This window comes from Ovis aries, chromosome 3 (assembly GCF_016772045.2).
Source record: "Ovis aries strain OAR_USU_Benz2616 breed Rambouillet chromosome 3, ARS-UI_Ramb_v3.0, whole genome shotgun sequence".
NCBI lineage: Eukaryota > Metazoa > Chordata > Mammalia > Artiodactyla > Bovidae > Ovis > Ovis aries.
The window spans coordinates 215,027,578-215,053,288 of record NC_056056.1 but is presented as its reverse complement, the minus strand read 5'-3'; the positions used below and the strand labels follow the sequence as shown (position 1 = coordinate 215,053,288).

The following is a 25,711-nucleotide window of genomic DNA, read 5'->3' as shown; positions in this document are numbered from 1 at the left end:
AGGAAAATGTTATCCAGGTAATAGTTTCAAACTGTGGTTTGTTTCCTTGTTTCAAATCATGGACAGCGATCTGTACGCTTTCTTGGTGTTTTAGCTACATTTAAAATATCCTTTTTAGAAATTTTCACCAAAGTTTCTACAGAAACTCCTGTAGAGCGACTTCTACATGGTAGAGTAGGGCAGAGAGAGAGGAGGTGGCGCCTGGTGGTCACAGGAAGCCCATCAGCCACGGGAGGCCTCTGCTCCGTCCCTCCTGCGTCAGGAGTACGGCCTGGGTATGCTGTCTCATGGTTTGGAATCACTGAGGACTAGGGTTCTGAGCGGTGGTCGGCTGTGTGGCCATGGTGCCCTCCTGTGCTGGGAAGTGCTGGGAGGTGGTGAGTTAGGTTTAGTTGAATGACTTTGGGGCAGATTGTTTCTTTGTTAACCTTTCTTTTAAGAATATGCACATAAGGCAGGCCTGTGAGGCTGAAATGGAAGCTTGGGAGCAGAGTCCAGACTCACCAGGAAGCCAAGCTGCCTTTTGGTGTGCTTGGGGAGGGGTGGTCTTCTGAGAAAAACTTGTTAGCAATTGATTTCTGTTTTACTGACTTACCCTTCGCCTTGAGTAGACCCTCTGAGTTAAAGGTCAGTCTTTAATGGAGGATCCCTGAAAGGGAAGATGAGCTACTTTCCCAGGTTCTTACACTCATCACAGAGGTGGCCTGAGACAGGAGCCCAGTCTCTGGGTGAAGAGATGACCTTGAGAGTCACATCCTGGAGCGGTCCAGGGCAGGGACCCCTGCCAGGCTGCAGGGGTGCCTGGAGCCTCAGCCCGTGTGGGTGATCTGCAGTCTCGGTCAGTGGAGTTGAGTACGTACTGCCAGCTTCTCCAGGCAGAACAGAACCCTTAAAGTCAAGTCTGGTCTGGGAAGGGGCAGCCGGGTCTCTACACCCGTCAGCCCTGTGCTGTGTGCTGTGTGCTGTGTGAAGCAGAATTGTCAGCCTGCCCCGCTGTGGGGGGGCCATGACCCCAGTTCATCCCCTCATGGGTGCATCATATCACGGATGACACATCCCCAGCACTGACTCGGATGGTGTCATGAGCCTTGCTTTGCGCACCTAGTCCCTGAGAGAGAGAACACTGCCAGGTGCCACCCAAATGGGGACGCGGGAGGCCTCCTCTCGGGGGTTCGGGGGCAGACAGGAGTGGTGTTCCTGCCTCCCCCCTCCCGGGCTTTGCAAGCAGCACCCCACACGTCAGTCTGGGTGTCAGAAAGCTGAGGCCCCTCTGACCTAGGAAGCTGGTGGTTTGTTAAGCACCAAAGGGTTCCTGCGCTGGAGACAGCCCCCCGGGACGTGGACGCCGTGGAAAGGGGCATCCGGGGAAGTGGTCTGCTGACATTGCGGGGTCAGTTGGCAGAGGTGCTCTTCTTGTCTCCTGTCTCCTGCTTTTTCCTGTGTTTCCTTGCTCATCTCCCAAACCTTTCGATTGGGAGTGAGGGTATGTCCTGGGCCCCTCTCTCTTGCCCCCAACTTTCTTGATAAACCAACAAAGAAGAATATGCTCCAGGTCTGTGGGATTTAGAAAGTGCTGCACCGTAGGTCCTGAGCCCCCAGCAGCTGCACAAGACTCGGATCTGCAGACGGTGCGCCTTCAGCCAGAGGTTGACGGCCAGCAGGGCGGGTGCTCCCTGAAGACACGGATTTGTGCTCACGGAGGCGCGGGGTTGGGGAGGGGTCTCAGGGTGCCTTTGGCAGGTGCCTCTCGTCCTTCCAGAACCAGCCTCAGCGTGGCTGTCTTTTCACCTGTGTTCTCTTTGTTTGTGTCTGTTGGTGTAAAAGCGACGGGACAAGGAGCGTTCTCGGACCTGCCCCAAAAAAGTGATCACCCTCTCTCCTCCCCCTACTCCGCCTCCCTGTCGGGCACGTGGCGGCCAGCAGGTGACCCCCCTCTGCATGCTCTGCTGTCCTGTGTGCCTGCCTGGCTGTGTGGGTGGCTAGGGTGGAGACCAAGTCAGAGCGCGCCCGTTTCCGTGGTGACCGGTACTGGTGGGCCTCAGGGTAGCAATGATACAGTCAAACCCTGGGTGGTGTAATCCAGTCCTGTACCATAAGAAGATGACTGTGCAGCTGTAAGCTAAAATGTAAACCGCACTGGCCCGGACACAAGGCCTGACAGCTCGAGCACACTGGCACGTGGCCCTGCTGGAATCAGCCGCGTGGGTCTTGCTGCCCAGGGAGACGCAGTTCAGATGGGGTTTGGAAGCTTTTTCTAAGGCTTCACTTTATTAGTTTGGTTCCTTCCGATTTTGGGAGCCTCCCTCCTGTTTATCTGGCTTTTGCCAACAAATGGCTGCCCTTTTGTCCACCCCTCTCGCTCTTCAGGCAGACACTGGAGAACTGCTTCATGGCAAGTGGGCCACGCATGTGTTTGTGGCCAGCACGCCCATTGAAAGTGCGGTTAGAGCACAGCGTTTTTGACTTGTGTTGCACGTCCCTGTAAAATAAAACACTGATTTTAAAGAAAGGCAGGATCTATGGAAAGACATTTCCTTAGCTATGGTAGCCTGTTCAGGAGGCGACCTTGTGCTGTGTCTGATGAGCAGGCCCAGCCGATGTCCCTGGGTCTGGACCCTGAGCCCTTGTGGGGCCGTGACTGCCCTGGGCCCTGTCCGTGCTGGAGAACAACTGCGGGCATTTCCTGTGAACCAGGCAGAGTTCTGAGCGCTGTCCTGTGTCATCTCAGTCTCTTCTCACGATAAACCTACAAGGCAGGTCCCGTTAGTGTCAAACCTCTTACAGCTGAGGAGACAAAGGCAGAGGGTCAGGAGGCCAGGTCACGCAGTGAACAGTGATCCAAGAGCTGAGCCCGAGTGTGTGACTCTGGAGCCTGAGCCCTGGCCTCATCCGGCCCTCAGGGACCCCCTACTCATGGGCTCCAGAGAAACTTGGAAGCTATGGGTCAGTTTTGCACAGGCGCAGGGCCACACAGTGAATCCTGGGTTATCCAGAGTGACCAGAGGCGTCCACAGCCCCATGACTGCTCCTCAGGACGGCAGGGCCTGTGTACTGGGCCTGTCCACCCGTGCACAGCTCTTTGTTCTCCTCACCCTGTCCTGTGATCCTGTTCAGGGACCATGCCCCACCCTGGAGTTTCCTGTGGACTGTTATCATGGTCATTTACTCCAGCCGATTTCCACCTCCCCACCTTTCCTTCCTAATGTCTTGTTGTGGAAAGCTTTGCCCTTCTAACCTGCCTCTCCTGTTAACCTCCCGTTGAACCCCTGGCCACGTGCTGCTGTGTGAAAGAAACATGTCTGCTCCACCTCTGTACTAACCGTAGCCCTTTATCCATGTGGCTGGCTTGTAGGAGGACAGCTGTGCTGGGAGTTGTCCTTGGGTGATGGGGCTTTGATGTGGATGGGGTTGTGGTTGCTGGGGGCAACAGGCCGCAGGATGTGTGTTGAAATGAATTCTGACTCTGTCACACTGTCACTCACTGGTCCAGATAGAGAGTTTGGATGGAGCTTAAGTTTCTGCTTTGTTGCCAACAGGCACACAGGGATCTTGATGCCGACATCCGTGGCAAGCAGAGCCCCCAGCACGAGAGGGTAAAAGCATGCCCGTGGCATGGGATGCTGGCAGCCACACAGACGCGGCACGCTAGGGCAGGGGGCAGGGGGAGGCAGGTGTGGCCCCTGTCCCTTGCTTTTTGCACACTCTGGTCACCCAGCCAAGAGCCAGAACTCTTTGCTAGCAGTGATGACCCATGGGAATAGCATTCCTGGAGAGCATCCGTCCATTCCAGAAAAGAACCCTGAGATGTGTGCTTCTATGAAAGGCCTCTTCATCCTGCCCTCAGCCCCCTTTCCCACCCGTAAATACGTGCCTTTGACTCCAGGGGAAGGGTCAGGATCCAGAAATGGGAGGAATTTGCTTGGCTCTTCCGCAAATCTGGGATCTCGAGGTAGAAATCCCAAGGAAGCCAGAGCTCTTACCAGCGTGGGGAGTTTTCAAGGATGAAGAGGACAGGGCAGGGAAGGAAGGTGACGGCGGAGTCTGTGATGGGGAGCTGTTGATCCTCTGTCTGAGAAACTAGGGGGCAGATGACCAGTCACACTTCACCATCGAATAATCTGACGAGTAGCAGAGATGCCCATGTAAAAGCCTACTGACGTTATGGAACGTTCTTGGTTGTTGTTACCCTTTAATTGATCCCTAAGTGGAAGCCTCTCTGCAGCCAGAGCAAGAATCAGCTCTCGCTGTTCATTTCCTGTGGGCCTTCTCTTTTTTTCTTTTTTTTGGCTTCCCTCTGCTGTTGCTCTCTGAGAAGTGTGCTTATGACTGAGCAGTAGATCTGGCTCCCCGGGGCCCATCGGGAAAGTAGCAGTAGCCCTGTGTCTCTGTACTGTCACCAGGGCAACGGGAAGCAGGTCCCTGGGGCAGGAGGTGGGGCTGGATGGCCTTTCCACGTCACCCGTGTCACCATGGCCTCTCTGCATGTGCCCAGCCTCTTTCGTCCTTCTTCCCAGGCTGGTTCCTCTCAAGAAGAAATCTCAGCCTTTTCACTGAGTAACAGGGCCAAACCCTCTAATTGGGGAATGCATATTTGAGGTGGGGGGGGGGGTCCCAATGATTTTGACTGAAACAGAGCCTCAGCAGGAACAGAGGGAAGAGTGGTGAATGAGAGGAGAGACTGGACAGAGCAGCAGCTAGAAGCTTGGGGCTGCAGGGCGTAGGGGGAAGTGGTCAGGTTGGTAGGAATCTCCTTTCATCATCTTGGGGCCAGTTTCCAGGTTCCTCAGCGCAGGGCTCCCGTCCAGGTGCTCTTGAGGGTTACTGCTTATGTCCCTGCCAGACTGTTCCTCCACCTCCCCCATACAGCTATGCGTTTGCCTGCTTCTCTACCGTCCAGGGAGTTCAGTCTTTTCTATCTGAGCCTCTAAAGCAGAGGCTGGTGACACTCTCCATCACCCCATCACACCTGAAGCTTTGCATTTAGTGTGAGCTGAAGTAGGGGAGCTCAGAGCCAAGAGGTGCCTCTTCCCTGCACCCCGCAGGTATCTCAGCCCAAACCTGCAGGAAACGAAGCAGTTACCACTCACTGAGTTCTCAGCCCCTTCTCACTGGGGCCCGGAGAATCTGGTTGCTGGGCCCACTAGCTTCACGTGCTGCATGGGGACTGCAGAGGGTTGTGGGCTGGCTCCAGGGTCAGCTTGGCTTCTCTCAGCCCCACCAGAAGAAGGAGGAGCCACTCTCCTGGCTTTTGTGTAGAAAGAGTGAGCTTCACTGCAGATCTGCTGTCCCTGTGGTCTCCTCCACGGCAGGCCAGCAGGGTGATGAGCTGGTGGAATCCCCTCTGCCCAAGAGAGATTCCAGCTCAGGCCATGAGGGGCTCGGTGGAGTGCACAGGACGTGTGGGCTGGACACCGCCTGGAATGAGCCATTGCTGCTTCTGGAACTGAGTGGTTTTTTTACTGCATTTGTAATCCAGATAAAGGGTCTGAAACTGCCAAGTTGCTTGTGTTCAGGACAGTGTGTGACTTTTAATTTCACATTTCCTTAGTTTTTTTTTCTCCATCTTGTATCTTGTAGCCAGAGCCTGAGCCTTCGCGTCGATTTTTTGTCGATCAGTGGGAGCTTTCTCTAAGCCTCCGCTCCGCCAGCCGCCCTGCTTCTCCCTCCTCCGACTCCCTCCGACAGGTAGCTTGGCCCAGTCGGGGCAAAGCTGCTTCCTCTCCAGCCTCCACTCTCTTCTCCTACACAAACATCCTTCCTGTCTCCTTAGGGACCCAGCTGTGTGTGTCCGTCATGCATGTGAGGGTGGTAGGCATCCACCAGAGTTCAGGCGCTTGCTCGCTTCACTGCAGCGAGTTCTGTCCACTTCGGCCCGCATTCACCATATTCCACCCCTACCAGTTAACGATAGAGCGTTTTTAACTCCACGTGCCTTCCTATTAATGCGTTATAAAATAAGAACTGTAGTGTGATTAAATCTCCTAAAGGGAGTGGTGGCTACCCAGTATTCCAGGTGCCTCTTGAACTGTAATCATGTGAGGAATGAGCTCTGCTGGGTCCTGCGATGGAGCTGACCCAGACGTGCAGGGTTTGCAGACAGGTGGCAGGGCCTTCGGCCTGTTCTGTCTCCCTGTTCCTGAGCTGCTGGCAGACCGTGCAGAATGGAGTGCGTGTGGTGGCCACAGTGTCAGTCCAGAGATAGCGACATTGCAGCTGTTTCTTGAGAGTCGGGAGAGGAAAACCATCTGCTGTTCATGCTAAAAAACAAAGAGAACTGAAGGTGACGGGTGCTTTTATGCCAGGCAGCCCTGGGCTGCGCTTGCTGAGGGTGCTGGTTTCTGATGGGAGCACAGGGTGAGCCGGGATGACCCCGAACTTGCTCCGTGTCACAGCCTTCAACGCGGTGTCTGCTCCGTGCTCTCACGCGTCTGCTGCAGGGGATGTGCTGTTTTCTGCCCCTGGGGTTAGCTTGGCTGCACCTGAGTGTCTGTCTGTTCCAGGCTTACGCTTCCCTCACGTCTCTATCTAAAGAGGACTTAGGTCTAAGAGCCACTTGTGTTTCTCGACCACCGATGGGTATGAGCTGTGCGTTAATGAGCAAATGGCGCTAATCTTTGGAAATCTCCTTATTTTAAATTGAAAACATAATTGAGTCCTCAGCTCCAGCTGAACCTTGGGAACTGCTCGATGCACTGCTGCTGTCCTCATAGTTGCCGGAGCGTTTTCCCGGAGTGTTCCTCTGGTGTCCTCGCCCCATCCGGGATGTGCCGGTGCTCAGGCTGGTGGTTCCCTCCCATACGGCCGTCTGCCGGGGTTGCTGGCATCCCCAGCCCTCCTGCACGTTCTGGGTGTGGGATGAGAGAGAGGGCTCCTCAGGCCCGCGGGCACACGGCTGCTGAGAGTGTCACACACATGGGCTGCGGGCGAGGCTTTGGCCTCACTCCCTGCAGACGAGCTCAAAGCAGAGTTTCCACGAGACGGCTTGCCATTGAAATGCGTAGTTTTCTCCTGTGACTTCTTCAGCTTTGCTGGAAAAAGGATTGAGGTGGTTGGATTTTTTTTCTTTGTCTTGTTTCAACTTAATGCAGGACCCCTCCTGGATGGAAGCACATCTGGCTTCCACAGCAGCCCTGCAGACTCCTGCAGCGGCTTCAGCAGTGCCCTGGCCGGCCTGGATGGCTTTGGCCTCGGGGCCCAGGGAAATACAGAACTCTCCACAGGAGAACGGGCAGAGGAAGGGTCTTCCTGGTAAAGCCAGGGCCTCTGATGCCCAGCACGGGGACTCTTTGAGTGCAGCAGTTATCAGTGATGAGGGATGTTATCCCCAGGGACACACATTACCCAGGTGGAGAGTTGGCCTTGCTGTCTTTCTGTCAGTAAATGAGGAAGCAGCTCCCCAAGCCCTCTCCCAGGCCGGGGACATGCCTGCTGTCTGGTGCCTGCTGTCTACGAGGTCGGTGAGGGGGTCCCCTCAAGTTCTTTTTATGCAATTGGAGCCACTGGGCCATAGGCCCTTCCCACTCCTGTCTGCTCACATCCACCCTGTCCTGCCTGGCCCCTGCACTTCATCCCGAGGCGTGAGAGGGACCAGGTTCTCCTTGCTGGATTTGACTGTCTCTGCAGCCTTGCCCCGCCTGTGCTGGCGCCAGCGTGTGGGCACTGACACCTGTCCCCTGCTCGTGGGCACTGTGTTGGCATGTTTGTGGCTGCACCTTGTGTTCATTTGATACCTTTCAAAGATTCCCCCCCGCCCCCGTCTTCTTAATTTATTTATTTTTTTCCTTCTCATTTTCCTTCTTTCTGGTCATTTTACAATCTCCAACAAATAGAAGTATATAAAGATGTACACGGGCGGAGTGAGCTCATTGGCTGAGCAGATAGCCAATCAGCTTCAAAGGAAAGAACAACCCAAAACCCTTCTAGACAAGAAGGAACTGGTAAGATATGCTAAGGGCACTGTCTGTCTGGATAAGGCAGCTCTGGAGAGCACGCCTGCTTTGCTCTAAGTAGCTCTAGTGACATACGTAGCCACTATGTGCCATGTGGTGGTGTTTTTGTTTTTTTTTTTCCTTTTCTGAGGTATTTGTATTTTGCAACTGACCTTCCAGGGCTGAAATTGTTGTTTAGAATGTTGTGTGAACGGTATACACAGAATCTCCTAGTGAGTGCTCTAGGGTCCAGGAGCCTGTGTTCATGGAGAACCACAGGAGCACCTTCAGATCAGAGTCTGTTGAAAGAACTTGGTTTGATCGTTAATAAATGGCAGAGAACAGACTCGGTGCCGAGTGCTGCTTGGGCACGAGGCTCTGGTCCTCAGGCTGAGCCGCTTAGTGAGGGTCGTGCACCCGGGGAGTGCTAGGAGACCTCTCCTGACCTGTGCCTCCCTCCCCCAGGGCTCCATAAAGAAGGAGTTCCCACAGAACGTGGGAGGCAGCGACACCTGCTATTTCTGCCAGAAGCGGGTCTATGTGATGGAGCGGCTGAGCGCCGAGGGCAAGTTCTTCCACCGGAGCTGCTTCAAGTGTGAGCACTGCGCCACCACCCTGCGCCTGTCGGCCTACGCCTACGCCCTCGAGGATGGTGAGTTCCCCGTGCCGGAGGTGCACCCGGACACGGCCCCCACCGCTTGCTCGCACAGAAGCTTTTCTTTCTGCCTCTCGGGAGCATTCCCGCCCCGTCCAGAGTCACCAGCCAGTGTTGTAGATGACCGTGGAGAGGCGAAGGGCATGTGTTTACCTAAACGCCTGCCTTGGCTTCAAAGATAACGTGCTCTCCTACCTCATGGCAGGATCTTAAAATGAAAGGGGCCCAAGGAGGATAAGTCTTTTTATCTTTGCTTTAGAGAAGAAGAATCACAGTCCTAAAACACCGCGTTTCTTGCCTGAGGTCAGTGGCAGCACATTGAAACTGCGTCCTCGGCCACTGTTCTCAGACTTTGGCTTCCCGAAGGTGCCCGAGTTGTGCGCGTGCTCACCCGTTCTCTCTCGCATCCGCATCTCTGTGGAATTGAGAGCGCGTGGCACAGGCCTTCCTCTGGTTTACTGTGCTGGTCAGGCCCTGGCCTTTTGCTGTATTTGTTGATTTCTTAATGGAATGGTCTTGATGAGGCAGAAGGTGGAGGATTATGTGAACTGGTAGCAAAGCCTAATGGAGAGGCGTGTCTGCCACCTGATAAACCTTGGGGTTAACTGCAAACAGTCACCTAAGACGTTGATGATTTCTACACCTGTTCCTACAGGACCCCAGAGGGACTTTTTGAGAGGCCGTCTTACTGATCCAACAGTGAAAAGACTCAGGTGAATAGGTGTGGGAGTGAATCCTCGTGGGGTGGCCTTACACAGAAGGGGGCCACCCTGCGGTGAGGAGATAGTCCCTCCTCCAGGCTGTTTGAATAGTGAGTGAGAGGAGCTGAGAAAAGCTGGCTCCTACTGTTGTGGCCCCTGGTCCTCTGGTTACACGAATGGAAAGCGAGGGCAGGGGTGCAGTTCTCCGTACCGCACACACCGGGTCTTCAGAGAACGCCTTTGATTTCCCTGATGGGCTTGGGGAGTGAAGCCTACCCAGTGTTTCTGTCTGTGAGGTTTGCCTGGAAGGATCCCTCCAGGCCCAGAGAATTGATCCACAAGTATTTTTGCCCCTAGATTCCGTGCCACACCTGGAGACACATTCTCTTGTGGGGTGGATGGAGTGTAAGCAGGCTGGGTCCTGCGTGGGATGCCCTGGCAGCAGACAGTGTGAGAATGCCTGTGGGCTCCAGGGCACAGTGCAGACTCTGACTTTGGACAGTGCAGAGGAGGAGGGACCCGTGATGCTCAGAGTGTCAGGAAGCACTTCACCTGTCCTGGGTGGACTCTGGAGAGCTGTGGGTGAGGCTTCCTTGCCTTCCTGGAATAAATCCCGCTTGATAATGGTGTCTGATCCTTTCAAAGTGCTGTTCAATTTGGTTTGCTAATATTTTGTGGTTGCACGTGTGTTCGTCAGGGATATTGATCTGTAGTTTTCTCGAAGGCTCCTTATCTGGCTTTTGGTATGAGGTTGATGGTGGACTCATGAATGGTTGGGAGTGTACCCGTGCAGCTGTCTGGATGCATTTGAGAAGGCTTGTTGTTGGTTCTTTAAACGTTTGATGGAATTCACCAGTGAAACCATCCCATCTGGGGCTTTTCTGTTTTGCGAGAATTTTAATCCCTGACTCAGTCTCCTTACTCAGTACAGGTCAGTTCAGGTTTTCTGTTTTCTTATGACTGAGATTTGATAAATTATGTTTCTAGGAATTTATTTATTTACTCTAGGCTATCTAGATTGGCAAATAGTTGTTTTTAGGAGCTTCTTAGATCCTTTGTATTTCTGTGGTATCAGTTGTAATGTCTCCTTTTGTTTCTGATTTTATTTATTTGAGTCTTCTCTCTGTTTTTCTGAATTAGTCTGATGTCAGTTTTATCTTAAGAACAATCAGTTTCATTGATCTTTTCTATCATATTTCTTGTTAGGTCTTCTTATTTTTAACTTCAAGAATAGGAAAGTTAATTTGTTAAAGGAGCCACTCTCTCCAAATGAGGAAGATGAGTGAGATTACTCCGGTTTCAACAGTTTCTCTAACAGGGTCTGTCCTTGAATTTTCAAAACCTTGACTGTAAGTGGGAGTAAAGAAAGGGCTGAGGAAAAAACGCCCCTCTGTGACTGAATTCCACTACAAGCGTCGTGGGAAAAGCCAGGGGTGGCGTTAATCAAGCTTGTGATCCCAACTGCAGCAGGACATACGTGTCATGCAGCAGGACGCACGTGTTATGCAGCACTGCACATGTTATGCAGCAGGACGTGTGTTATGCACTAGGACACACATGCAACAGGACACACATGTTGTGCAGCAGGACACGTGTTATGCAGCGGGACACACGTTACACAGCAGGACACACGTTATGCAGCAGGACTCGTGTTACACAGCAGGATACACGTGTTGCGCAGCAGGACACACACTGTGCAGCAGGACACACGCGTTGCACAGCAGGACACACGTGTTATGCAGCAGGATGCAGTGTTACACCAGGACCCAGGCAGCCCAGGCAGGCACAGCTGAGCACTTCGGACCCTGAGGATGCCCCATGCGCGCTGATGTTCCTTATTAGGCTTAATTCTGTTTTGTTCTAGTCACAGTCAGTTACAGGATTTTTTGGTTTGTTTTGCGTTGTCTTTAATGCTGATCTGACCCACTAAGGATCTGAGCTGCAGTTTGACCAGCACCAAGTCGCACATGGTTGCCCGAGGGCCGCGGCAGAGCTAGTGTTCAGTGCTGCCCCACCCGTGGCAGCCTTCTTGCCTCCAACACTTGTGTTCATTCTCGGTTCCCCTAGAAATGCTCCTCCAGCTCTTCATGTGACCACATCTTTGTTCTGCACACACAGCCACTTTGTTTGCTGGCCCTGCTGTACAGGCTGCAGTCTCTGCTCTGGGCCCTGATTGGGTGATGGCTCCGTGGCCTCCACACATCCGGGCACAGGGAGGAGGAGGGCCTGGCTTCCTTCGATGAGAACCCTGGCTTGGCCTGAGCAAGGTCGGGCTGGGGCGATGGGGACGCATGTGCTAAGACCAGCAGTCAAGTCTGGCATTTCAGAGACTTGCTCACTACCTCTTCCCCTGCTCCTTGCTGCCTGCAGGTAAATTCTACTGCAAGCCACACTATTGTTACCGGCTGTCTGGCCCTGCGCAGAGGAAGAGACCGGCAGGGGCGCCTCTGTCTGGAAAGGTAATGGGGCTGGGCCACAGGGGTGGGGGCACCAGGTGACCGTCCAGTGTGGTGGCAGCTCAGGCATGGCCAACAGACCCTGAGTGACCACTGAGCAGCCCTTCCTGTGAGTGGGAGGGTCTGAGAAGTGGTCTTGGTTTGATCTGGGGAGGGGCAGCATGTCAGGACTCATCAAATGTTGGGTTTCACTATGGAAGTGTTCTTGACAGCACCTGAGCTACTCTAGCAAGAGCACGTCCACCGCTCCCTTCTGTTCGTTCTGTATAAAAAAAGCCTTTTGCCTTGAAAGTTTCACCTTTCCTGAGAAGAGAACGCTGGAAAAAGACTTGGCTCGAAATAAATGTTCTGCAGCCAACTCCTTTAACTTTGTTTATTCTAGGGACCACTCATCTAAGAACTTTATTTTAAAAGACTGAGCATAGTCAGCTCCCTGCTTGTCTTTTCAAGTGAGCTTGGTATCCTCTTAGATGGGGTGTCCCTGTGTGTGTCGGCAGCTGACCATTGCTTCCTGGAGGGCCTCTGGGGTGGCAGAGAGCCCGTGGGAAGGGGTACCAGGCACCTCTGGACCATGACTCCTGGGACCCCCGTGATGTGTGTCCTGGCATGTCTCTGGGTTGCCTGGTGACCACAGCCAGGTGCCACCATCTCTTGAGATGTGGTGCCTCACTCAGTCATCTTCCTCTCCTAGGAGGCCCGGGGACCCCTGCAGGACAGCCCCGCCGCAGACGCCAGTGGACGGCCCAGCACCAGTGCCAGCCCGGCCGAGAGAAGCCCAGGTAGCCTCACTTCCTTGTTTGGCTGGGTGGCGCGTCACTCGCTCGGCCTCTGCGACATGGCCAAGGGGATGAGCCAGCACCTCCAGTGCAGCATTTCATCGATTGGGCATCAGGCGGCCCAGAACCCTCCGGACTCCTTTTTCATGTGCCAGCTGCTTGCGTTCGGGGTCCCCTTCCTCTATGGGCTGTCGGAGGTGCTGGTGCAGATCCGAGGGGAGTTTCACTGGCCCACTGTGAGCCAGTAGGGCACCATCAGGTCAGCGGCATCGCCCACACCTCGTGCCGTCTGTTCCAAGTCTCAGAGTTTTATTGCTGGGCCCTGGGACCTGCCCACATCCATCAGACACCTGGGGGCCAAGCCCAGGCCTGCCCAGAGAAGAGGAGTTCGGAACCGGCTACTTTTAGCACTGACTCATGTGACGAGCCAGGGCGGCAGGGCCTTCCCGTTGTCCCTCGCAGTGGGCTCCTCGGGCCGAGCGTGGAACTGTGAGAAGGTCCCAGGGTTGCACACAGGCCCACCTGCACTGGGTCCCCTCTGTCCCCTTCGCTGCCCTGGTGTCTGGGGCGGCTGCTGCTGCTCTCCCCACACCCGTGACCACTGGAGGACAGGCCCTGGCTGGCTCCACGTTAACCTCTTCCTGCATCAGGAGGCGAGTGCCACCACCCCCACTTCTGAAAACACATTTATTCTGATCTCGGAAGGCAGGAAGAGAAGGGCTCACGGAACCAGCTTTGTTGTGAAAAATAGTGTTTTTCTCCTTAAAGCCACTTCTCCCTACTCTCTGCCAAAGCAGCCTGTGTGGTGTGTCCACAGTCCCACAGATGCGGGTGGTCCCGGGGACCTGTGCAGCCCCGCCTGGTCACAGGCCAGCTCACTGCAGCCGGCGGGAGAGGAAGTCATCAGGGCCCTGCTCTCACCTGTCACAGGTGTCCTCCCGTCCACAGAAATCACCCTGTGGGAAGGACAGGTTATCGGCTAGATGGAGAGGAGTTGGGCGTAGGATTCCCAAAGGGAGGAGGAACAGGGTGGTCCTCTTGGTCCTCAGATGGGAGGCTGGTAGTGCCACTCCTCTGACTGCGCTTCGGAACTCCCGGAGCCCCGGGGGCGGGACGTAGGAGAGCTCAGCTCTGCTGCTGCGTGTGCCTCACTCTGATCCAGGCAAGTCTGCAAGTGCCCTGCAGGTTGGACCAACATTTTATAGCCATGTTTAACCCACGAAGGACTTGCTACCGCTTAAGCCCCTTATAATCCATCTTTCTCATGAGGTGCTGAGGGCCCCTGAGTCGGGGAGGGGCTGGCAGAGACACGGGCGTGTGCCTTTGAGCAGGTGAGCACCACCTGGGGCTCAGCACACAGCCAGGGCGCTCAGCCTCTTGTGAACATCTGCAGAGGAACGAAGCCAGCGGAAGTCAGGCCGTTGCTGGTCATGCACTTGATCTGGTTCAGTTTGCCGTCCGACTGTCTGCTTTGGAAGCGTGGTGGGCTTCAGGATTTTAGGAGCTGTGGAGAGAGAAGGGTTCCGTAGAGAAGAGGAACCTTCTCTGAAGCAGGGATAAAAGGTGAGAGCTGGGCTTGTGAATGAATCAAAGGCCTGTGGGCCTTCTTGATTTTGAGGGAGACGCACCTCTCACAGCATATGGGGTTCAGGATGTGAGCCCCGGTTGGAGGTACCCTTTGGGCAGCAGTGAGCCAGTGCCCAGAGCGCTGGGGTCCAGTGGGTAGCTGTCTTTGGAGACCTGGGCTTTCAGAAAGATGGCTCTGAGTGTGGACACGGCCCAAGGCACCAGCACTTCCCCTCCACAGGAGAGGAGCAGGACATGGGTGCCTGTTACACGTGGCTTGACATTGATTTCTTCTGCTCCTTTAATAGGAGAAAAAAATCCCAAACTAAAGTTTTGGTTAACTGGAACCTTGATTTGAAAAGATTCAGAAAAATTCAGGTGTTGGAGGACTTCAGAATGTGTGCTGTGGACGGCAGTTGTCAGGCCAGGTCCTGGCACGTGCCCTGGGCTGCACCCTGAGCAGGAGTGAGTGGTGCGTGGAGCGTGGTTCATACCCGGGTCCCCGTTCCCCGGGAGGTGGGGCCAGGGGAGCCGTGACTGGTCGGCTGTTGCGCATCTGCCCCTTTAGTCTGTGGCGTTTCCCTCCTTTCCCTTGTGTTCGCCTCTTCCATCACAGTTACTGCTGTTGCCAAAAATACAAACACAATCTGAGTTAGAACCTAGTCCAACGTCGGTCTCTGGCAGCCTGGCCTGCGGCTGCCACCTGGTCTAACGTCTTCGTTTGTGATGTGCTTTTGCTGTAGAAACCCTCTTTTCTGCTCTCAGTCTGTAACTAGTTTGTCTCATGCTTCTTACACTGGCTGCTGCAGGTTCGCAGGCCTGGCACAGGCTTCCTTACAGCACCTGCCCATAGGAAACATTCGGAGAACAGGTAGAGAAAGAAAGAAAACCCCAGATGGTACGTTTTCCCCTTGAGTACAAGACCCTCAGTTGCGGGTTTTGAGACCATTTCTTCATCCAGAGGACTCCCCTTTACACCTCGTATGGTGGGGAACCAGAACTGAAGTGTACAGGTGGGGGTCATGGGGATCAGAAACGCTGTCCTTCCAGTCCCTGTGACAGACATGGGATGGGAGGAAGCCTTCGTTGCCTCTCATCTTACAGAAAGATGATCTTAACACATAAGGCTGTCTGGCTGGGCGCTGCCTGCCCCCATCCCTAGACAGACCTGTGTGGCACCCGGGTTCTGTAGTGGGCCTGCTGAGTGAGCACCAAGAAACCAGGTGTTTACTGCACCAGCCAGGACAGTCGCATGGCAGGACAACTCCGACCCATCCTGGGTTCCTGCCATTGGGAAGGAGTTATTACCAGATCTCCCACTGCTTCCCAAGTCTGCTTCCATTTCTGGAAAACCTGTTAGTGAGGCAGAGAATTCTGCATCCAGCTTCCCTGCCCAGTCCTGAGAGTCGTTAGCAAATGGTGATGTGCGCATGTTTACATACACGCATACACGTGCTTGTACCGGTTCAGCCTCATGTGTATAAGTACACGTTTACATATTGTGCCCTGAATAATAATCACAGTCCTAGTGGAGCTTTTTCTAGAGCTTCTCTTTCCTTAGTTCTGGCTTACCTGGGGACCTAGCCTATCTTAGTGTTCCGGTAGGGGTTTGGAGGGAGCAGAGAAGCCAGGCTTCCGGTGGAGGTGGAGATAGCGGGTGAATATCTCAGAGAGCAAGCAGAGCATACTTCAGCACCAGAGACCAGGGGCACAGGGCTCTCTTTCAGGGGCCCCGAGGACTGCTTCGCTTCCAAGGCGTGTCTGACTCCCTGGGCCTGTTACTGCAGCTTCCTGCTGTCTCTCGGTGTTTAGTGTATCTGTAGACAGTGGAATCCCATAGTCTCTCCTGAAAGTGGCCTCAGCGTGGCCTTGAAGGGCTGACCAGTGAGTTAAGGGGTTCCACACCCCACTTTTCCTGAGCCATTAAGCAGAAGTGGGTCTCCAGGCATGGTACGGAGGCCAGAGCTGTGTCAGGGATGCCCGCCTTTCTACCTCCGGCCTGCCTTCTGTGAAGCTTCGTGCTTGACTTTAATCTGTGCTGTTGTGAGTTTTGGTGTGTTTCTTTGTGAGCTGTTTTTATTTAATTGTGTAACTTTGTTTTTCTGTGAAACTTTGTTTTCTGTGAAACTAAGGTATTGTGCTTCTACTTTTTTTTTTTTTTAACAAATGTTACCGTTCTTATTTAAGAATAAATTCCAAACAATCTTCAGGTTTCTGAGTATTTCTTTTCCTCCCATTTCTCCTGATTGGAGGGTGGAAAGGGCCCACTCAGGCAGGTCTCGGGAGTAGGCTTGACAGCGCTGTGCCTCAGGACTCTTGCTCCGGGGCCGGGTCGGGGGAGAGTGTAGGTATATTAAAAGGGGGAGACAGGGAACCTGAAATAAAAGGTTCCTGTCAATGGAAAGGCCCCTGTTCTGGGGGTGGCGGAGCATGGTGGAAGACATTTGCTTGCTTCGTGGAGGAAGATAACACCTGTGTCCCCCGTCCAGTCAGCCTGCATGAGGGCCCCAGGGGACTGGCAGGTGAGGAACAGAGACTCCCCCTGAGCCAGTGTCTGCCGGGGCCCCAGGCCGGTATCCTCCTCCTGACGAGCCAGTGCCAGGCCCAGGAGCACGTAGGCACCTCTCCTCTGCTTGCGGCTCTCAGGCGACAGGGATGGTCCAGGTCTGTCCTCCCGACTCTGTTTCTCTGTGTGACACGGACCCTGAGCCGGGGGACCAGTGCTACCTGACCGCTGGAGCCTGGAGGGCTGTGCTTCCAAGACCCTGTCACATTTGCTGTGACCTTGGCGGTGCAGCCCGTGGAGCCGGGCTCAGCCAGTGTGGGTGCTGAATTGGGCCCCGAGAGGGCGCTGCAGTGGGGTGAGGGGCACTGAGCACCCCGTCTGCACAGCTGTGCTCTAGGAGACGGGGTCTGGTGCGAAGGGCCTCTCCCCTCCACCCTTGGGTGCCCGCACGGCTGCAGCACCTTGCTGGGTCCCAAATTCTTCTTGCCCTTGCTCAGAAATCAGTCAGTCGGGTCTGTCCTGGCCTCTGCAAAAGACTGGGAGAGAAAGAGTGGGTGAAGACCCTGGAGAATTCCCTCTGGGTCTCAGTTTCTTCCCGAAACTTCTTGAAACCCAGCCTCCTCTTTTCTCAACAGTTCCCTGGCTGTTCCCCTGACTGGTCCATTCTCCGGGAGGGCTCCTGTGTGCATATGGGGAGACGGGACAGACCCTGGGTTTCATCCTGCCCTTGAGGGACACACTGGAGACAAGCCCCCACACGGCCTTTCTGAGGTGTAGCGGCTTGCACAGGGCTTTGGAAAAACTCATGCCTAGACCCCAGGCCCTTTCATAGAGCTCTGTGACTTCCCCAAGACTCCTGAACCAGGGCTCACCTTGTACCTCAAGGTCCAGCCCTGCACCCAGCAAGTGCTGGCCAGGAGACCATCCCAAGGACCTGCAGGGATGAAGGCGTTGCACTCGGTCTTGCCTTCTGCTCCACAGGTCCTCTGGGGCAAGGCTTTGCTCCAACCCGGAAGGCGTGGCACTCGGTCTTGCCTCCTGCTCCACAGGTCCTCTGGGATAAGGGTGGGGGCAAGGCTTTGCTCCAAGAAAGACAGTGATTGAGAGGGGAAGTCGCCCCCTCTCCCACCCACCCACCCACCCTCTAACTCAAGCCAAGCAAACTTGACCTCGCCCTTGATAGTGTCCACAGGTGAGGTCAGAGTGCCCCCATCACTCACAGGTGCAAAGGGCAGTTTAGGGATGCCTTCCCGGGCTCCTGGGCTGTGCGGGTGATGACCAGGATCTCTGTTACCTTTCACGTGTCCTTCACCTCTCTTTCTGTCCTCGCCAGCTCACTGTGGCCTGTACGCTGACTGCATGAGCCTGTCCCTGGTGTGTGCATTGCGTTCCTCTTCTGTGCTTGTGTAAGGTATCAGGGTTATTTCCACCTTGCCACTGTTGTTTCACACTGTCCTCGCCTGGAACTGGGGTCTTTAGTAGTGGTTTTGTGTTAAGGGGCCCCGGTCTCCAGAAGAGCTCGGGCCCTCCACTCAGGGACCTGCTTCTCTTGAGTTCCTGCACCTGGGGTCCCGCTGTGCCTGGGCCTCCATCACAGCCAACTCCCTGAGAAAACTTGGCCCTACCAGGGGCCCTATAGACCCAGGCTGCCAGGCGAGGCCCGGGGCGCCGCGAGGACCTGGGCCTCAGACACGTGACAGCATCGGGGCTGTTTCCATGCAGAGGCCCTGATAAGCGTGTGTCATTCAGCTCTCGTGTCCTTGCACGGTGGTGAACCCGCACGTCTGTGGAGGTGAGTTCCTGAGAGGGCGACCTCTTGGGACTAGGTGGCTTCTCAGAGGTCAGACCTGAAAGTGTGGCTAGGGTCCTGCAGTCAAAGAGCCTGAGAGCCCGAAGGGGGACGGTGTGGCTGAGGAGGCCCCGGGACGGCCACAGCGGCCTGTTTGCTCTTGTGCCCCTGTGATCTAGAAGAATCTCCAGGTAGGAGAGACCCGTTGTGAAAGTTCCCTCCCCGCATTTGCCACCAACAGACTTCCCTGGGTCAGTAGATTTTTCCTTTAAAAGAGAAGGTTTTACCCTTGGTTCAGTCTCCCATGGGTCACTCTGCACCAGCTCCTTGCCTGTCTTCAGTGAGGCAGAGCTTTCTTGGGGCCTCAGTACTGCTGGAGGCCCAGCCCCATGGGAGGCGGGTGCAGGTGTGGGCAGCCGGCCCCAGCGGAGGCTGGAGTCCTGGAGCCGCAGTGCTCGGCGGCTGCCGCAAGCTGATGGCCATGCTCCCAGCGGCTGCAGACACCACGCCAAGGGCTGTGATGTTTATAGCCGGGATGGCCGACGTCTGCCCTGGAGACCCCGTCAAATAAAAACAGAGTGAAGCTTGGCGTGTTAGGCTTCCCCAGTGACTATACTGGTCAACTTGCTGTTGGAGCTGGTGTCACAGAAACTCAGAGCACAGTTCAAGAGGACTTGTAACGTTGATGCAGCAGGCATGCAGCTCTTCCGTGTGCCAGGCGCTGTCCAGACGCAACACTCCCCTGTTGCTGCGAGGAAGGCAGCATTTTGCAGACTGGATCGAGGCCATGTCACCGACCTGGGGGGAGCCGGTGGAGTCTGCACCCAGGACACAGCGCCGCCCTGGCCCTGCCTGGCCCCCAGCCTCAGCTTGTCTGCTGGGGAGAGGGAAGAGCTGCGTGTCGGCTCCGCAGAGATGACTCGTTAAAAGACATTCCTGAGTGCCCTCTGTCATCCGTGAGTGTGTGTTTGGTTATTCCCAGGAAATACATGTGTAGCTTTTTAGCAGTGACCCCCCCACCCCCCGGCTGGGGATGTGCCTTTGCAAAGAGGGTGGGTTCGAGAGCCAAGGGCATTCGTCCCGGGTGCGTGCAGGGGGTGGTCAGAAGAGGCCAGGCAGGAGAGCGGTGGCGTTGAGCCAGCTCCTCCTCGTTTTCTCCGTATCAGCTCTTTGATGCATTCGAATGAAACCAAGCCTGACGTCATGTCAGTGAGAATGGACCTGAACAGCCTCTCCCCGTGGCCGTCCGTGGGCACTCTCCTGCCTGTCAGTCCCTAGGAGACGGGTTTGTGTTCAGGGGGATGATCAGGGCTGCTCCCTGAGCCCCAGTTTCTTCTTTGCTCTCACATTTCATCACACTTTCTAAGTGGCCCCAAGGGTGGTGGAACTGATGTACTGCTCTTCAGTTCTCAGCAGTGGCCTGGCCTGGCCCTGGGTGGGGTTGGCTGAAGGAGAGGGAGAGACGAGGTCTGCCTGGTTCTGCGCTGACAGTTGGAGCAAAGTCATCGGGATGGAAACACTGACCTTCTCACGCCTTGAGTTTGGGCCCCTAGACTCCACTCACATCAAATGACCCTGAAACCCGGCTGAGCAGGGAGCGTGCGTCATTGCTGCCTGGGCTCTGCCATGTCAGGTCAGCTCGGGTTGGCACATGAGCGCTCGGAGGCCTGAGCACGTCGGGCACAGCTGCAGGCAGGCGTGCTGCGACGGGCCCCGCGAGCCCACAGAGGATGTTTTGGGAAATGGAAAAATGAAGAGAGCTGGGCACACGAAAAATGAAGCAGTGTTTTTCCGCATTGTGTCTCCAAGTCTGGTTTTCTCCCTGGGCTAGTGAGCGGACCTCCTGATGTACCTGTGGGCTTCTGTTCCCCAGGCCCCACGCTGGAGGGCTGGGCGGGTCTGTGGGCAGCCCTCGCATGGACAGTAGGGATGGACAGTTCCTGTGAGCCTGGCCGTGCCGGAGGACTGGGAAGGGTGTGGGCTGTGCCCAGCGTGTGGGCTTGTGCGCCTGGCGTGGCCCTTCCCAGGGGTAGGGGGGCTCCACGCACTGCCCTCTGGGGTCAGGATGCTTCACTTGAGCAGCAGAGAGGAATGTCTGAGCTCACCGCTCCGTCCTAACGACCTTGTCTGTCGGGCTGTGGTCCAGCGTCTGGCAGGCGGCTGGCCCCTTGAGCACGAGGTTGGAGACAGTCCCGTGTGACTTCCAGGCAGCGCTCTAGGCTCGGTGCTGTTGATGTTTGGGTAGATACTTCTGTGTTGTGCGTTGTCGGCTGTTTGTAGAATCCATGGGTGTCAGGACCCCTTCCCAGGTTGTGATATTGCCAGGTGACCCCGAACGAGAAGAGCATCTGCTTGACAACCACCGTTCTAGACTAGAGTCAGAAGTGAGCACAGGGTGCAGGCGTGAAGTCAGCTTCCACGTGGTTGTTCCCTGTGGGAGATGAGGCGGAAGGCATGTGAGAACCAAGGCAGTGACACAGGGTCTCCACCCGGGCAGGCTGTTAGCCCACAACCCTGTGTGTGAGCAGGCGTCCTTACAGGTGCTGCAGATGCTGTCAGATGTTGAGGACATGTTCTGGAACAAAGGTCCAGAGGTCTTTCATGACCCGCAGTGGACCTCCCTGCACCCTGGAACATGGTCATCAAATAACAGAGCCAGGCTAGGGAACACATGCAGAGAAGACGCTGACTTGGGCTCCAGCCCTGCAGCCTGTCACCCTACCATCTCTGGTCGATGGTCTCTCTGAGGTTCAGCTTTTCCATCTAATGAAGTTAGAAAACGTGGACAAAAGGTTCCCTGCTCCCCTTACCTCACAAGGCTGTTGTCAGGAGCAAATAAGCTAGAACACATGGAAGCTGGTTGATCTGACAGGATTTGGGGACTATCAGCCATGATTGTTGGCGGGGCTTCCAGAAAATGCTGGGGTCATCAGAGTAAGTGTGAGTTTGGGCTGTTTCTGCTGACTGGGCGGTGCATCCTGCAGGGTGAGGACCGCACGGCCCGCTGGGCTGTGTTCCCAGACCGCAGAGGTTTGGAGAGACAGAACAGTGAGAGGGCCTGCGTGTCTGGGCCTGGGAGCTGGCCGGCACAGCACGTTAAGTCCCTGCAGGGCTTGGCTAAATTTGGCCTTGCTTTTTCCTCAGCCTGCATGGATAGGCTGTGAGGTCACCTGCTGACTCTGTGACCACCAGAGGCTCTTCACTATAGCAACGAAAGGAGAGCAGTCACAGATGGAGTTTCGTGAAGCTGAATTGTCAGCACCCACGTGAGAGAGGAACAGCAGGGTCATAGCTTCTCAGGAATGGGGCTTGGGCTGCACTCACGGGGCCTGGGGGTGGTCTGGCTCCACCCACACCCTGTGCCCCAGGGCTTTCTGTGCCACCTCACAGCCCCTGCAGGATGGAGTCAGCCCTGGACAGTGCCCCATGGTGCCCAGCTGGCCGCTGGGAAGGGCTTTGTGCTCGCTTCCATCAGCCTCACAGGGCCCCTGACCAGTCTCCAGGCTAGTCTCAGGGATGGTGGACAGATGAGAGCCTGTGTTTCAGATAGTGGTTGTGGACCTGCTGGTGGAACTTGGCTCATTTCCAGAAACAAATCTTGGGCTACCTGGGGGGAGGGAGGTGTTGTCTTCAACAGGAGCCTGCTGCAGAGCAGAGGGCCTTTCGTGGAAGGTGGGGGTGGGTGTGAGCAGGTTTGTCCCTGTGATGGCTGGATTATGGGCACAGTTTCTTTAAAAATGTGCCCAGGGGCACAGACGACTGGAAGTGCTCCACATCAGAGGGTGCTCCCCTCCCCGAGGCCCCATCCCCATTTGAGGTGTGCTCAGGGGGTAGCTGGCGTGATAAAGATGCATTTGAGCCCTGGGGGCCTGCAGAGGGTGCCCACGGCAGGGGGAGGAGAGAGGCCTGGGCCAGGCTGACCTGTGGGGCCATCCTTCTCTTTACCTGCTGCATATGTGATTAGCCACACAAGTGGCTTGGTGGACAGATCGCTTCCCTTGGACAGATCGCTTCCCTTGGACAGATCACAGGGGCGTTCCTGTGTTGTGGGTGGCCCCTGTGGCGCCTGTGTGTTCACAGATGTGTGGAGTTGGGTGGCCAGGTGGGGAGGCAAGAGTTTCGGCTAGAGCTTGGCTGTCAGGGACTAAAGAGCACCAGCAAGCCCCAGTGCGCTCGTCACAGCTGCAGCTTCCCACAGGCTGACGCGGCAGCCGGTTGGGCCAGGCCGAGGTTCCCCTGTGAGGCGTTTGAGCACAGGAAAGACGTGTTACCTAGACAGCTGCACGGAGCCCTGGGACAGTCTTTCAGTGGAGACCAGGGTATGTGTCTTAGGGAGAGTGACATGTGCCAGGATTCCCACGTGCCTGAAAAGCACCCATGGAAGATGCTGCAATAATAGCAGAAAAAGGAATTTAACACTAGAAAACTAACATGACAGCAAAAGTTCCCTGGGATCCTGCAGCCAGGGCGCATAGGCCTGTGGTGTGGACGAGTCCCTTGGCCTTCCGGAAAGGACTCCCTGGGCTGCAGGCTGTCCCCTCCCACCGGGTAGGTCTCCTGGGACAGCTCTGATTCATCCCTGTCGCGTTTCCCCTGCTCGATCCCTCTGTCACTGCTAACTCCTGGCAGTTCAGTGTCTCCCCCTTGCAGCCACACACTCTTTTCTCTGTGCCTCACGTAAGCATACGGTCACCCCGGATGGACAGGTAGACAGTTGGTCTGTGAGGAGCGGTTATCAATCCTGTCCTTCAGTCTTTCCTCGAGTTCTGAGCTTCTCTGGAAGACCACCTGTCACCCGAAACTGGCAGTGTGACTTCACCAGCCAAACCCAGTGTCATTCTCTAGAGCCTGGGGTGTCACAGAAGCTGGGCGCCTGCCCTGGCAGGATGCGAGCCCCATGGCCTGCCTGCCTCCACCTGGGGCCCCTTTGCCGTGCCCTCCCTTGGCTTTCTGTGTGCAGTAACTGCCATTTGCCGTCCAGGGCAAATGGATACAGGAGACCTGTACAACTCAGCAGTGAAAAGGTTGCTGGACCTCAAGACGTATCCCCTAGCTCCTGTGTGGAGGAGGGCAGTGTATGCGGGCACGGGGACGGCCCCTGCATGCGTGTACATGCGTGCATATGTGTGTGTGTGTGTGTGTAAGTATAATCCCCTTCACATGCACAGTAACCCTGGGCACGGGGCTGTCCTCGTTGAGGGTCAGGAAATGCACTCTCTGTGTCGTGTGATTTTCCTAAGATCTCTCAGCCAGTCGCTGGTGGGGTCCAGTGTCTAGGTGGGTCCGTGTGACTCTGCGTCCACATGCAGCGTCTTGTCACAGTGGGCACAGGCAAGTGTGGTCAGGGGGCCTCTTGCCCGAGTGTAGGGTCACAAGGTGTGTCAGGGCATGTGAGGATGGAGATGGGGATGGAGGGGGCATGGCGGCGACATCGGACATCTGAGCCCTTCAGAGTCCACGTGCCCACTGCAGTCCTCAGAGTTCTTCACAAAGGAATGCTAGAATCTAGAAAGCACTGCTGTGGGCCTCCCAAAGTAGCAGCTGACCCAGGCAAGGTCATTAGTGATCTTCAGACTGTGGACGCAGGGGTGCTGGCAACAGGCAGTCCAGGGTGTCCACCCATAACTGCACAAATCTGCTTATTAATTCCAAAGGGGAAAGGTCCCTCTATAACACAGAGCTGACAAGCACCAGGTCAACCAAGCTGTCCAGCTGGCATCACCAGGAATGAGGGGGCCTGACTGTTCTGGGTGGGTATAGTCGCCCACGCAGGGGTGCCCCACTGATCAAAGAGCCTTTATCATGAATCTCAACATGAGACAGACAGATGCACGGTCGCACCACAGCACAGCTTCCCTGGACCCCGCCATGGACCAGCCAGATGCAGTGCTCGAACCTCAGCTGTGTCCTGGACCAAGGGGTGGGGGCAGTGGGAGGACTCTCCCCTCGACAGGCTGCTTTCCCTCAGGTCCAGCCTGGCCCCTCCCCGCAGCCAGTGTCCACTGCTCCCCAGGCTTTCCTTCAGGGCAGATGAGGGGTCTTCTGCACCTCCCACCCACAACAGCATCCTCTGGGCTCTGTGGGCCCCAGCTTTGTTGACCACTGCAGTGTCCAGCTCCCCAGCTTCACAGGACGGCTGCCCCTTCTTCCAGGGGAAGGTTCCTTCTGTTGTCCCCATCACTGACCCCTAGCATTTTGCTCCTTGCTTGTCATGCAGGCCCAAGCGTGAATGGCCTGGAGGAGCCTAGCGTCGCCAAGAGACTGCGGGGCACCCCGGAAAGGATCGAGCTGGAGAACTACCGGCTGTCGGTGCGGCAGGCGGAGGGACTGGAGGAGGTGCCTGAGGAGACGCAGGCCGAGCACAACCTGAGCAGTGTGCTGGACACGGGGACGGAGGAGGACGCAGCCAGCAGGTCAGCCTCTGGGGACCGCTGCCTGCGGGGGCCGCTGTGGAGCCCTGAGTCAGCCCATCTGGGTCTGCATGCTGGCTGTGACCCTTGACAGGCAGGTCGTGTGGCCTCCCTGTCTGTCTCCTCGTCTGATGTGCTGTGAGGAGCCTGGCCAGACTTGAAGGGCTGCTCCAAGGGCCCATGGACCGTGAGGCCTGGGAGGAACTGTCTGTCTGCCCTCTGGCCTTCACAGAGGCAGGAGGTGGGCTTGCCTGCTTCTCATCTCTGGAAGCATGTGGCGAGACCATTCAGAAAGGGACTGAGAGCCTGTAGCTTGTGGCAAGAGGTGAGGCTTGACCTTTCTGCCCAGTTTTTTATGCCGTGTGTGTCCCTTGCTCTTCTTCACGGTCCTTGAGCTGCCACAGCTTCAAGTGGAACCTTATCATGCTGGCCATCCTCTTGACATGGCCTAGGGATGTGCTGCCCAGAGCTCCCCCCACCCCCTACAGAGAACTACAGCCCACGACTGGGGTCCCAGTGTGCTCGGCTCGAAGGAAGGGCAGCCTGGCCTCCTCTCTCCCACCTGAAGTTGTATAAATTGACCTGAGGTTAGGAATGAGCACAGGGGGCATTCTTACCCTGATTTCCTATTTTGGAAGATGTTAAACGACAAGCACGGGGTTGCTCAGTGTTGTTAGTTAGTAAGAAAGTAAACAAATGAAGTCACGGTGATGAGGCAGAAGCCGTAGCTCAGTCAACACTGAAAGCTAATCAGACTCCAGAGGGCACGCGTCCTGTAGTCCACAGTCTTAGGTCTGCCTGCTGGAAACTGCCTCTCACCAACCCTCACCCGCTTCAGTTATCGCCACCCTGTCTGGTCCTGGCGTTTGCGTCTTGTCTCCCTCGAGACTGAGTATCTTTTCTGTGGCAGTTTAGTGTTAATGC

General features: G+C 55.7%; 1 protein-coding gene across 11 annotated transcripts in view; it reads left to right on the top strand.

Moving 5' to 3' along the window:
• MICAL3 (microtubule associated monooxygenase, calponin and LIM domain containing 3) overlaps nucleotides 1–25,711 on the top strand; it is a 147,726-nt gene that overhangs the window by 88,942 nt on the left and 33,073 nt on the right. For 7 of the 11 annotated variants that reach the window (XM_060413547.1, XM_027968073.2, XM_027968074.2 and 4 more), the window contains exons 18-25: nucleotides 1,825–1,923; nucleotides 3,537–3,593; nucleotides 5,578–5,685; nucleotides 7,830–7,937; nucleotides 8,394–8,580; nucleotides 11,655–11,743; nucleotides 12,432–12,519; nucleotides 24,595–24,790. In XM_060413547.1, the coding sequence (XP_060269530.1) occupies nucleotides 1,825–1,923; nucleotides 3,537–3,593; nucleotides 5,578–5,685; nucleotides 7,830–7,937; nucleotides 8,394–8,580; nucleotides 11,655–11,743; nucleotides 12,432–12,519; nucleotides 24,595–24,790 (932 nt within the window). The remainder of the gene's footprint in view (nucleotides 1–1,824; nucleotides 1,924–3,536; nucleotides 3,594–5,577; nucleotides 5,686–7,829; nucleotides 7,938–8,393; nucleotides 8,581–11,654; nucleotides 11,744–12,431; nucleotides 12,520–24,594; nucleotides 24,791–25,711) is intronic. The other 4 variants (XM_027968077.2, XM_060413553.1, XM_060413552.1 and 1 more) reach the window with 2 other exon arrangements.